The following is a 12,779-nucleotide window of genomic DNA, read 5'->3' on the forward strand; positions in this document are numbered from 1 at the left end:
TGCGATGGAGCAGTACCTGGGGAGCTTGTTTTTGGTTAAGAGCCGCGACTTTCTAGTCGGCTTAGCCACCCTTAAGGCCACCACCAGTCAATCATAAATCTCCGTCGATATGAATGACTGCATGTTACTCCGCCGATTGTAATGTTGTCTCTTTTTTTTCGTCTCCCAGGTGACTACTCTGGTGAACACCAGCAACAAAGGACCATCCAGTAAGAAGAAGGGGCGCTCTAAGAAGGCTCATGTGCTGGCGGTGTCCGTGGAGCAGGCCACCCAGAACTTTCTGGAAAAGGGTGAGCAGATTGCCAAAGATAGCCAGGACCTGAAGGACGAGCTCATCGCTGCTGTGGAGGACGTCCGTAAGCAAGGTGGGTGTCAATTTTTATTTTTTTGTTTTGTTTTTTTGCAGAAAGTGTTTGAGAGGAACAGCTTAAAGGTAATCTTGTTTTGATATCTTACTACTTGAGTTTGCAGACTGGATGATTCAAATGTTATTTGTTGGTTGGCGTATAAACTTTCAGCTTTTAAATGAGTGTTTTCCACACTTCATGAAGCAAATTCATGTGACCGAAAACATAGTCACAATGAAGTTTATGAGGAATAAGTGTGCTTAATCATGTTTCTAAATAAGTAATACATTACAGTAATATATAATAATAATATATTACAACAATGGCTGTGCTTGTTTCAGGTCAACTTGATTCCCAGATTGTCTTAAAAACATTTTCAAACTCCTCCATAAAAGCTTATTATGTTCATTGTATTCTGAAACTTTAATTGTAAACAAACCTTGAATATGTGTAATTATATATGTTCCTCATGACTCACCCAATGTAGCATTTTAAGATGAGGAATATAATATTCACCTGGAAAACACATAACACGGTCACAAGTTCAGAATCTCCTGTTTTTCCTTACTATCACTGTCAAGTTAAGTGAAACTTTCAATGAAAAGTGACTATGAACTGCAATGGCTGTAACTGGCCAACTGACTTGTACCAAGCATGATGAAGTCTGTGGAAGAAGATTAACAACTAGTGATTTTTTGTATGGAACTGTAAATGTGTTGTGCGGCATCAGAATTAGAAAAAAACCTTATTCATCCCTGAAGGGCAATTATGTAAATTAGGTGCTTGCTTGCATGTGTGAGGTAGCAAAAAGAAAAACTAATTTCAGAGACAGATGACAGAGAATCGATCAGACGGGCCGGGCAGGTCTTTACACTCCGGTTCACCGTGGGCTGATGGGACTTTTCAGCTGGTACCACAAAAGAAGACAGCCTTGTCATCAACCTCACTCATCCATTTCCTCCAGCCATTTGTCCAGTACCGTTTCCATTTAAATATAATAATTACTATTGCCTGAAGTGAAGTAAGTAATTCTGTTGACCTAAATTTTTTTATTTTATTTTTTGGCAGTACTATAATTTTTGAGGTGTGTAATTGCATGGAATTGTAATGTCTGGGAGGGGGGGTAATAAGTGCTCCAAATGTCAGAACATGTCAAAAGTCTGCACCCCTTCAGAGGGAAGCTGAGGCAAGAGTGGCAAAGTAAATCCATTAAACGTACGAGATTAGTGGCCATTAGTTTTGGGCTTTACTCGTTCCGCGCAGCCTCGTGAATGTAATGAGCCTCGTTCTGGAGTTGTTTACCCTAAAGTCGCGCATCGTTAAAGCTCCGACTGTCTGTGATGGCGAGGATCTTTGCTGACAGTAAGACATTATAGACGCCCATTCTCATTAGCTGTAACTTAAACGTGGGTCTGTTGGCGCCGGAACGTGTGCGCGAGTGCAGCACTTCAAACCGCGCCGACTCTCCTCCAGTCGCTCTCTCAGATGGAGCAATGTCACAGTTGTTTGTGGCTGTCTGACGTTCCTCTTCTGTGCTGAGAGCAAGTCAGCAGGCCTTTATGTGCATCAAATGTTTGTCCCCAGAATGGAATTGGATTCTCTTTTTTTTTTCGGTAACCACATCAGCAGAAAGAGCAAATGGAGCTCAGCATATGTTGTGTTGTCGCGGTATTCCTCATCCTGCACTGTCAGCTCCACTTGGACCGGTGCTGTAGAAAAACTGACTTGACTGCTGCGGCTCTCAGCTCCTGCGAGGTGTGAAATAGACTGTTGCCATACAGGTCACCACATCAGCTGACATCAAAAAGGAGAAGATCAATCTCTCCCACTTGTTAGGTGTGCAAGCCGAAACCAAAAGGAGAACTGAGACGTGTCTTCGTTGAGAACACAGTTCGTCTTTTCTCTTGTGTATGCAAATGTGCACATTTATAGTCGCAGTAATTGCGCCGTCCTTTCTAAGGACTCTTTTGGCGAGGCTCTGTCCTCCTAAAAAGGCAACAAATTAAACTCACTGCCTGCTTGTGTCACTGGAAAAGGGCCTGGAAGTTGGTACTTCACAACTTCTAACCTTTTACTGGCAGCATGGAAATATGGACTGACTCAGAAGCTTTTCAATACAGAAGTGTCCCTCTAATGGGCACTCACTTTACACACCGTTTCTTTACTAGTTTCGACATAAGTGCATGTCTGAACATTCAAGGAAAACAGTTTACATTCATAATGTGACATGTATTAGCATGAAAATACGTCATATCGGTCATGTTTGATGGCCTCGGGAGAGCGGCCCATTCTCACGGGGACCTTCAGCAGCAGCCAGAAGTGTCGCCCTTCAAACGGCTTCTGCGGCCTCTTCAGATGTCTTTAAAATCCATCATCTCCTCATCAGACCTTTGTCATTCTGACCTCATCAGCCCAAACCTCTTTATCTTGTCGAGATTAAATTAAAGATGCTGATTTCAGACCACAAGGGGCTTCAGCAATCAGACCTTTTGCACTGTCACTCTTGAAGAGTTCATCACTGAGCCAGAGAGAGACTTCCAGCTGCAGCTTGGTTGTGTGCTGATGAGCTGCCTTGCAGGTGTGTGTGTGTGTGTGTGTGTGTGTGTGTGTGTGTGTGTGTGTGTGTGTGTGTGTGTGTGTGTGTGTGTGTGTGTGTGTGTGTGTGTGTGTGTGTGTGTGTGTGTGTGTTAAGCAAAGTAAAAGCCATGTGCATGTATGACAGGATAAACATGTCTGCACACCACTTTCTGTATAAACGGCTTCATTCGCTTTGTAATTTGAAAATCCTGCTCAGCCTTTGCTGACGTTGACCTGTTGCTTCTCTGCAAACTGACCCAGAGTTTTCCATCATTTGTTTTGGCATTTGTACATCGGCATCCACATTTACATCTTACTGTCTCACTGTTGCTGATTTAAATAATGCAACAGAAGCTTATATTTAAACAAAGGATTCCATTTCAGTCGGTTTATCTTTGATTTGGTCACTCTTCTAAATGTTACATGGGTGGAAGTGCAGCGCCAGTATTCTGGACATTTTGTACTTAAGTAGAAGTACAAACAAATGTATGAAGGAAGATCCATCCGCTCTTTACACAGGCGAAAGAAGAAATTTCAGTACATAATGTTCCATTTAAGAATAAAGAGTGTAGCTATTATAGACATTACATTTTTGTCTAAACATTACCAGATAATTAATGTTGTTGAAAGTTCTGTTGGCTGCTATATCTGCTTTGCTTTAAGCCGCACTGGCACCTTTTCTTTGATCAGTTTTTTTTCCATACAGTTTTATTCAGTCATGTCGTTTCGTCCTTTTTACATCTTTCAAGATGCAATCCTGAATACACAAAGTGAATCATCTCTTCTGTGTTGTGACATTCATGTAGGTGGAAATCACTATTGATGTTGGAAAAGATTGCTAAATCAACAACCTTGAGATGACAAAAGTAACTTTACAATGCAGTTTTTAATGATTATTTGAGTATTTTGATACAGATTAGAACTTCGAGAAAGAAAAAAATAAAAGTCACAGCTTATACCACGCATGCTGCATGTGAGTATAACCTCTCACAGTTAAAGATGATTTTGAGTCTTTGGTTTACAGGTTTACATTGTTGTAAAGGTGATTTACTTTTACGGGACAGACTTATCTCTTTATTTCTAGTTTTATGATGTTGTGATGGTTAATCATGTTCCCTCACAGTGACATATTGTCCCAGGTTTGAGTCGAGCTTGGGTTTGGATGCCTTTCTGCCCAAAAACATGCCTTTGACTTTAACGGGTGACTCCAAACCAACCACGAGTTTTGAATGAGAGTGAATGTGATTCTCTCTGTTGTTTCCTTGTGATTAACTGAATGAATCATGATGAATTGGCTCCAGCATGCCGCAACCCTGATTTGTTACCAAAAAAAAAAAAAGTGATTTAAAAGATGAATGGATTTCTTATTGTAAGACCACTGGTTTAAACGACAGAGAGCGCTCACTGGATTCATTTGGGTTTTAAATTACAGAATATAAACCCGCAGAGCAATACCACAACATGCTGACAGGCGGGTAATTATACATTGTCTCTTACTTGTTGACCCTCTGTCCCACCTTGTAGGAGAGACGATGCGCATCGCTTCATCAGAGTTTGCGGACGATCCGTGTTCCTCTGTGAAGCGTGGCACCATGGTGAGGGCCGCTCGCGCTCTGCTGTCCGCCGTCACCCGCCTGCTCATCCTCGCCGACATGGCTGACGTCATGAGGCTGCTGGCTCACCTCAAAATTGTAAGTGCGTCATTATTTTTGAAAATGATGCCAAGAAGTTTCTTCTTTTTTTTTTTTTTACACTTAAGAGCTGGTCAATTATGAAAGAAGACCTTCTTGATCCTGTATAGTCCACAGAAGCAATGTAAGCTATTATGACAACCTCTGCACACATTAGCATATAGATGAGGCATGGAGCAGGAATCCCGGGGAACAACACACATATTGTACTGCGCCCCAGTGAGATGATCTGTGGACTCTCTTAGTGTAGTCATTTGAAAAACATAGGTTTCTTAGTCACTTATTTTGACAGGAGCTCACGGCTTTGTAAGCTGAAACAAAATGCAGTGTGCTTGAAAGGCTGACGTGCATTTCGTCATAGTGTGAAAACAGACTCATGCCCGCATGCGTCTCGAGCTGCTCATTCTGGTCCTCTCTCACAAACGCGCAAAGACACTCAGTGTCCTTTTCATTCTATCCAGTTTCATTCTTGAGGACCACGGAGGGGCTTAACTCAAGCCTGTATAAGCCCTGCCATCAAAGGCCACTTAAAAGTTCTCTCTCTCTCTCTCTCTCTCTCTCTCTCTCTCTCTCTCTCCGTTACATCTTCTGTAACAACTTCATTAGGGATACAAAGACATTTACAGTCAAGATGCTGCCACAAAAAAAAAAAAAAGCGATTGCTGAAATGAGATTTGGTCATATTACACATCTATATTTTAAAATCTTGGTAGCAAGTAGAAAAATAGATAAGATTTTGGAATAACATGAGATGAGCTGTATGTTTTACCACATCGATAATATTAATTAGTGCCTTGTTTCGTGTGTGTGTGTGTGTGTGTGTGTGTGTGTGTGTGTGTGTGTGTGTGTGTGTGTGTGTGTGTGTGTGTGTGTGTGTGTGTGTGTGTGTGTGTGTCAGGTGGAGGAGGCTCTTGAGGGTGTAAAGAATGCCACCAATGAGCAGGACCTGGCCAACCGCTTCAAGGAGTTTGGGAAGGAGATGGTGAAGCTGAACTATGTGGCAGCCCGCAGACAGCAGGTAACTGGGGAAGCTAACGGCGTCACGCTCCGTCGTCTTTTCGAGTGAAACAAACACACTAATACCCCTGTGGGTAGGAGGAGCTCAGATCAGCGTGTTCACTGCAACTTGAAGTTTAAAATCAATGTGAGATAAAAAAAAGAACATTTTCTCATCAAATAACTGTTCAAGTATCTCTTATTCTCTGCTGAATAACTATTATTATTATTATTATTATTGTTGTTGTTGATAATAGTAACAATTCTGCCTGTTGCATAAATGCATCTGCAGCCCAATATGTGAGCTTTCCCGCAAAGATTAGCATGGGATTTGGATTCACTTGAATCGGTGAGGGTGTGTAAGCCACACATTGATTACTGGAATCATCAATTAAATCTGATCTGAACATATGTCAACGTTTTCACTGGAAATTAATGAATCAATTCCACAGGGTCGTGAAGCTTCTCTGTATTCATTATTAGAGACCTCCATACGGAGTCTACCTGAAAGTATTGTGACAACTAATGCAGCCATGAGCTCACTGTCAAACTCTGATCTATTCAGCAATCCTCCATTCAGGGGAGCTTTAATGGACATATCCAGCATCATTATGATGTGATGAGAAGGGAGATTGTGACAATTTTGTCCCGTGGGAACGTTTTTTGTAATATTAAACCTTTTTCCTCCATCAGACTAATCACTGTGACGTTATGCTATGGTGATTCAAATAATAACCGCGATGATTAACAGTTTTCGATGTTAACTGGTGTAGATTGGAAATAAAAAGCCCCCGGTGACCTGAGCTGAGTGTATATCATTAGACGAAACTACTATAATCATAGCTGTGCGTGAGCACGTGCAGCTGGAACGTATAGCGAGCACATTTTCCACATCGGTGCCGATGTGACCTCTGAGAATAACACATCAAAGTGTTTTTTTAATACGGCCCCTCGGTGTGACAAAAAGCTTTTAGAGGATTTTTCCTGTAAGCGTCATGTTGGCAAACATCCACGGTGCCGAGCTCTCCCAGAGCAAAACACACAACTGAATTTTGTCCAGCTGCATGCTTGCTGATCTGCTGACACTGCCTTAACTTTGTGCAGCTGGAACAATACCAATTCATCAGATGGGACATGAACTTGTTCTTTTACTTGGTTTCCTTCAACTGTGGCTTTTCTCTCAGCTTACTCTATTGTGGGAAAAACTCCTGCTCTCCAAATCCTTGACAATTCCACTAAACTCTTAAAAAAAAAAAAAAAAAAAAAAATTAAAGAGTAAAATGCTGTCTTTTGTCTTTATAATTCATGTTTTCAAATATTTTTCGGTGAATATTGACCTGAAAAAAAAAATGTGTCTCACCTTCTCAGGAGCTCAAAGACCCCCAGTGTAGAGATGAGATGGCGGCCGCACGCGGGGCCCTCAAGAAAAATGCCACAATGCTCTACACGGCCTCGCAGGCTTTCCTGCGCCACCCCGACGTGGCAGCCACACGTGCCAACCGAGATTACGTGTTCAAGCAGGTCCAGGAGGCCATCGGGGGCATTTCCAGCGCCGCCCAGGCCACCTCGCCCACCGACGAGAAGCACGGCCACGCTGGCATCGGAGAGCTGGCTGCTGCCCTCAATGAATTTGATGTAAGTCGATAAGCAATCTGTTCTTTGCTGTTAAACACAAACACTCAGCGTGTAGACATTTAAACTATAGTCCAACTTTGCGTGTGGGCTAATGAGCTTCTCAAGTGAGCACGGCTACATTTCTGAAGTGTTTCGAAGCTTGCTGAGGTACAAGTTGTCAGGACGGAAACGGCGAGGTTGGTTTTCTCGGCATGTATAAAGGTGACTTTTCCTCTTCGAATATGTAAAGAGGACACTTCCTTACTTTGTCTGTGCTTTAACGCTCACATAAACAATAAGAGTTGACCTTGTTATTTTCACGCTACATTTATTATACGTCGCACTTGCCACCATTAACGAAGACATGCTCATCAGAAAGATAAAGTACAGCACATGAGCAGGGTGGGTGTCCACGTGCCGTTTGCTGCCTATTTATGGGCAACATTTAGAATAAGCAATCATTTCTCTGTATTGTCTCTCGATCTGTTTCCCTCTAACCGCCTGACATTCTCTTCCTGTTTCAATTGTTATTATTTTATAAATAATTTGTCGCCGAGCCCACTGTGGCAAGTGGAGACGAAGGCTGGGGGAGGGGGGGCACTATAGTAACGGTGAGAATAACAATAATAACAAATCCAAAAATCATTAACACAATAGCTCATTTGCAATAACAGAGGACTAAACAACATAATCAAAGCGTGTAGCGGGGGGGGGGTTGTTTGTGTGCAAGTTTTTCACCCTTCGAGTTGTTTTTCAAATCGTTTTCACATCTACGGTAATTTCTTCGGCAACCATTTTTTTATGTGTTGCTGATGTTGAAAAGTACCTTTTAAATTTGACATGGTTGTTACAATGAATGCTATAAGTGATCCTTTATGAATTTCCAGTATCTCATTGTATGTAAGCGTATGGTGGCATACTAAAAGGGGTTAAACGTTGATTGTGCTTCGGTAGTGAAAAGGTTGACATCCATTATTGAAACTGAGGAGCGAGAGAGACAAAGTTGAGGTGGTTTTGTTGAAAAGATGATGGCTACATAGGGAAAAAGGGATGTTGAGGGTGGAGCTGCAAGGCAGGAGGAGAACAGAAAAGCTTGTAAGAAAGGTTCATGAGTGGAGTGAGGGAGGACATGCAGGCAAGGAGGGAGGACGTAGGAGAATGAGGAAACAGTGAAAAACCCTAAAGGGAAAATTCTGAGAGAAGATGGCAAAAAATAAATAAAAAAATGTGCATCTGAAGGAACTTTGGGGGGGTTAAACATGCATGAAGATGTGAGCTTTGACAGGTGAATGTAGCAGGAGGGTAAAATGTATAACACAGAACATGCTCCTTGTCGCTAAACTGTTTTTCCTTTAATCTGATTCTCTGCTACCATCTAGTGGACACCCGGTGACAGTAAAACGTGCAGCGCCTGTAAGCCTTTTTGCAGTTAAGCAGATTGTGTCTTCTGGATATTGGCTAATTTATCTTTCCAAAACCCTGTCTTCAAAACGCATCGGACAGAAGAGCCAGCAGCAGCTCCGTCTGTCAGCTTTCAGGAGCACTGTGGTAGGGTTACACACGGCATTTTAATTCATAATTCATGCGTCAGATCTTCCACGGCATGGGTTCGGCCTTCAGGTTGTGTCATGACTGATGAGGCTCTGACTGTGTTTGCATATAGATTCAAGTCTTTTAGCTGACATATACAGAGCAACTTTAGATGAATGCCTCTTCTTTAACAACACAAACATGACGTCTGAATAAAGTAGATAGAATTACTCTGCAGCTGCAGACAACATGACAAAAAAGAATGGGTTGTCCATTTTATTTGGTTGCTTTAACAGTTTTATTATGATTGCTTACAATTCTGACACGTGGCATGCCAAATTGAGGTATTTCTCACTCAATAAGCTTTTCTAATGGAATTTTAAACACTTTTGTGTTAGTATTTGCATCAGTCTGTATGCATCATTGTGCAAAACAAGCATCTAAAAAAGTAAATCACAAAATACATCACATCATTTCTGCTTTTTGCAGTGTCTGCTGCCTAAGATGTTTGTGGAAAAATGGAAGTTTGGAACGTCAGATTAGAACTCACTAATACTTGTTGCTACCCAAAGCAATGCCGTAACTTTTTTTTAAGTTGACTTTCCTTCGAGTTGATTGAATACCTGCCGCATCGGACATCAGCAGGATTGTAAATTATCGTGTAAAACGTGTGTGACTCTTTTGCTCAGCACACAACAGTGATTATTTCAGTAATTACTCAGCCCACAGGCTAATTAATAATTATCCTCAGCATGAGGGGCAACATCGAAAGGATCTTTTCTGGGGGGCTTTTTTAAGGACAGTGGTGGGTTAATCTAAATTACTACCAAATAACATAACTATTAAAAGTTAATATAAGTAATCGTAACCTCCTCTTTTATTGCCTGGACTTCTTCCAACGGTGATTTCAAAGAAAGGGACCTTCCACTTTATTGCTAATTTAGAGAAATTATTACCAAGTAGGTGCATAAACTGCCGTAATAGAATTAGCGTTTGTAATTTGTTCAGTGTTATGTCTGCATTGATTGGCCAGTGAAGCCCAGACAAGGTAACAAACCAGAGATTATAAATATAAATATATAACATCCCCGCAGTGACAATGCTACACTACTGTGATGCTTCATCACAGGTAAAAACATTAAAAAAAACAACAACAAAAAACATTTGTAATGCTTTTAGTGTTTTTGTACCAGCAAACAACTTGAATTACCTTTTGCCTCTGTGTTTGGAGATTTATCGTTTTCCCTTTAAAGCACATGCTTGTGTTACAGCGCAGCCACGTATGCTAAAGAAGCAGGAGTTTCCTCCTTTTGTAAACGAGCTCATCTGGATTCAGCCACAGAATCTAATCATCCTTTTAATATTAGCCTTGTTCTGATTGGTTAAGCCTGACAGGTGTCACAGTTTCCCTCGCAACAGTAGACATTGATAGATGTGATTTTGTTCAAGTCTTTTGTGCTGGAAAGCCTTTATTGCCGCGTCCACAATTATGCAGAATGAAATGTCGATTTTTTTTTTTTAAATACTTAGCTCTTTTTTATAATGATTTTTGAATATATTTACATAAGTATCTCATATTTACATAAGCATAAACCCACAAAAAGACCTTGGGCTTTTACTATCCGATGTCTTGATCCTACAATGCAACATGCATTCTAATGAATAAAGCTTGGCTTTTTGATGTGTATATTAACGATGATTTATCCTGCGGTGAATAGTGTTGCATCCATTGCTGTATGTCACACTATAATCAGAGTTTACACAGCTGCAAAAAAAAAGTGCCCTGCAGTTAAGATGACGCGCATCTTAGATAAGTGCTTCTGCTTTCAAATATTTATACCCACATCTAAACATACATGTTAAACATAACAATTTTTCCCTTCATTCTTTCCCCTTTTCTCCTTCTCTTGGCACGCTCGTGAAAATTACCTTTTCTTTTCTTGTGTTATATTGAGCACCAGCTGTGAAAATGCTAATTTCTGCTCCCCCCCCCCCCTTCACATTCTGTTCTTTAGATTTGTTTTGTCATTGACGTTTGTGGCTTACAGTATGTGAGTGACACCTTGTGGTAAAACTGGGAAGTTACGAGTCCGCTACATTTAAAGGAAATCCCCCTGCCGTGTGCAGGCAAAGTCTCGCCATCAGTGTCTGCTCCATAGATTGTAACATATATATAATCTATCTGGAATGAAAAGGGTTACAGGGCTGTGTTGCGTCTTCTCTGAATTTGCTGTCCTGTTGTCATTCACAAGGTCATAGCTCATATACTCCCTATTTTCATGTAAAGCAGTATGGGATTTATTTTCTAAATAGGCCAAAGATGTGCTTAGTGTGATTCCTTCCAGCCGGCAGACAGGCAGCAGTTAAATGAGACAAATTGCCCTTTGCTTAGCCCTCTGTGCTCGCCTGAAGCTGGTGCATGTTTAATTCCTAACTTACCACAGAGACGCAGACTATGGTCAGATCCTCTCGGAATAGTAATGAACTGATATACTCGGCTACGAGGCACGGCGCTTTCAGGATCTTGCGTGCGTGCGTGCAAGCCTGTGCAGGGTTTTGATGTTTTCTGCACATCGATCCAAACGCGGCGGCATGGTGTTTGGTGGTGAAACGTGTGCATACGTACGCACAGTCTCGCAGAATTTCCAATGCATATGCTGCCATAATACGATTAAAGCTGCTCGTTCCTCTCTGGCTGTTCGTTTCTGTATTCATTCTGTGTTTTTTTTTGGTACGCATTCCTCTCAACGCTGTGTGCCTGCTGCAGTATTTGATTATTTGCATATGTCTGTGTTGCATTGATCGGCTTCTCTTCTTCTCACTGTTTTGTAAAGACTGGACGCAACACCTGACCATACACCACAGGCTGCGACAGATACAAACAAGCCCCCCCCCCCCCCCCCCCCCCTTTTATTTTTTTTTATAGTGGAGCACCTTTCTGTCTTCGGAGGGCTGAGTTAACAGGTTTTATCCTGATGCTGCTCATTTCATTAATCCATTAATGGATGTGACTGAGTGGACAGGAACAAGTTGTTCTCTCTGCCAGGCTGATCATCATTTTGCTCACACTATTGGACTCGAGTCATTCATTCTCAACTCGGTTGCCGTAGTCTTCAGGTGCTTCTTTCAATCAGACATCACAGGACTGTTTGTCAAACAGTATTACAGACGTGACACAATGATTCAATGATCGGTTTCACATTTTATAACGCCTATCGTGCCACGCACGGGATCACTTTTCGTCTTGTCCACCATAATGCAAGAATGTGCAACCATGTGTAAAAGCAGTGAGAATATAGATTACCTGCTCAGCGGATTTGTTAGTGGCGGGGATAGAAACACTCAGACTGTTTTTTTTTTTTTTAATGTAGCTCATATACCACAGAAATAAAAATGGCAAGGATGTCGAACACACTGCTTCCACAGCTCCTGAACATGCACAGCTCCTGACACTAAAGGTTAGACAGGATATTTAAATGCTGGGCACAGAAGCAGGTCTATAGCTGGAGTGAAAGGGCAGCTTATGAATAAGACAGGGAAAAGGGAGTGACCTCGTCTGTACTTTTTTTTTTTCCTCCCTTCCTGACACCTAGAATTATTTTGAAATAAGTCAACTTGGGACACTGGGGTATGAGATCTATTAGGAGAGAAAAGGGAGGTCTTCATCAGGTCAGATTCACTCAATTTCAGCAGCGTTTGGCATATAACAAAGAGGCAGCATTAGCCCTCCATCCACCTTTTACCTTTTAAGAGTTCTTTATCAGATAGATTGGAAGGGCATCTTGTCACTGTGCGCTGATCATGCTGGGGACCAGGTTCATTTTAGAACTTTTTGACTATATTGTTTAGTTTTGAGTGTAATTTTCCAAATAGTCATGGATGTTTGACATTTGAGTAAGCTTGTGGCTCAGTTTGACACAATAATTTGCTATTGAACTATTTAAAATTGAATAGATGTAAGTAAGAGTAAAGCGCATAATGAGCATTTGAAGGTGGACAGCATGCCTCTGCTCTGTCCGCCTGG

The 12,779-nt window shown here is 41.5% G+C and overlaps 1 protein-coding gene across 2 annotated transcripts in view; it reads left to right on the forward strand.

The window, feature by feature from the left end:
- ctnna2 (catenin (cadherin-associated protein), alpha 2) overlaps positions 1–12,779 on the forward strand; it is a 349,228-nt gene that overhangs the window by 57,523 nt on the left and 278,926 nt on the right. For both annotated transcript variants that reach the window (XM_080463022.1, XM_080463023.1), the window contains exons 3-6: positions 170–365; positions 4,449–4,615; positions 5,514–5,633; positions 6,980–7,246. In XM_080463022.1, the coding sequence (XP_080319148.1) occupies positions 170–365; positions 4,449–4,615; positions 5,514–5,633; positions 6,980–7,246 (750 nt within the window). The remainder of the gene's footprint in view (positions 1–169; positions 366–4,448; positions 4,616–5,513; positions 5,634–6,979; positions 7,247–12,779) is intronic.

Source organism: Lipophrys pholis, assembly GCF_963383615.2.
Source record: "Lipophrys pholis genome assembly, chromosome: 5".
Taxonomy (NCBI): Eukaryota; Metazoa; Chordata; class Actinopteri; order Blenniiformes; family Blenniidae; genus Lipophrys; species Lipophrys pholis.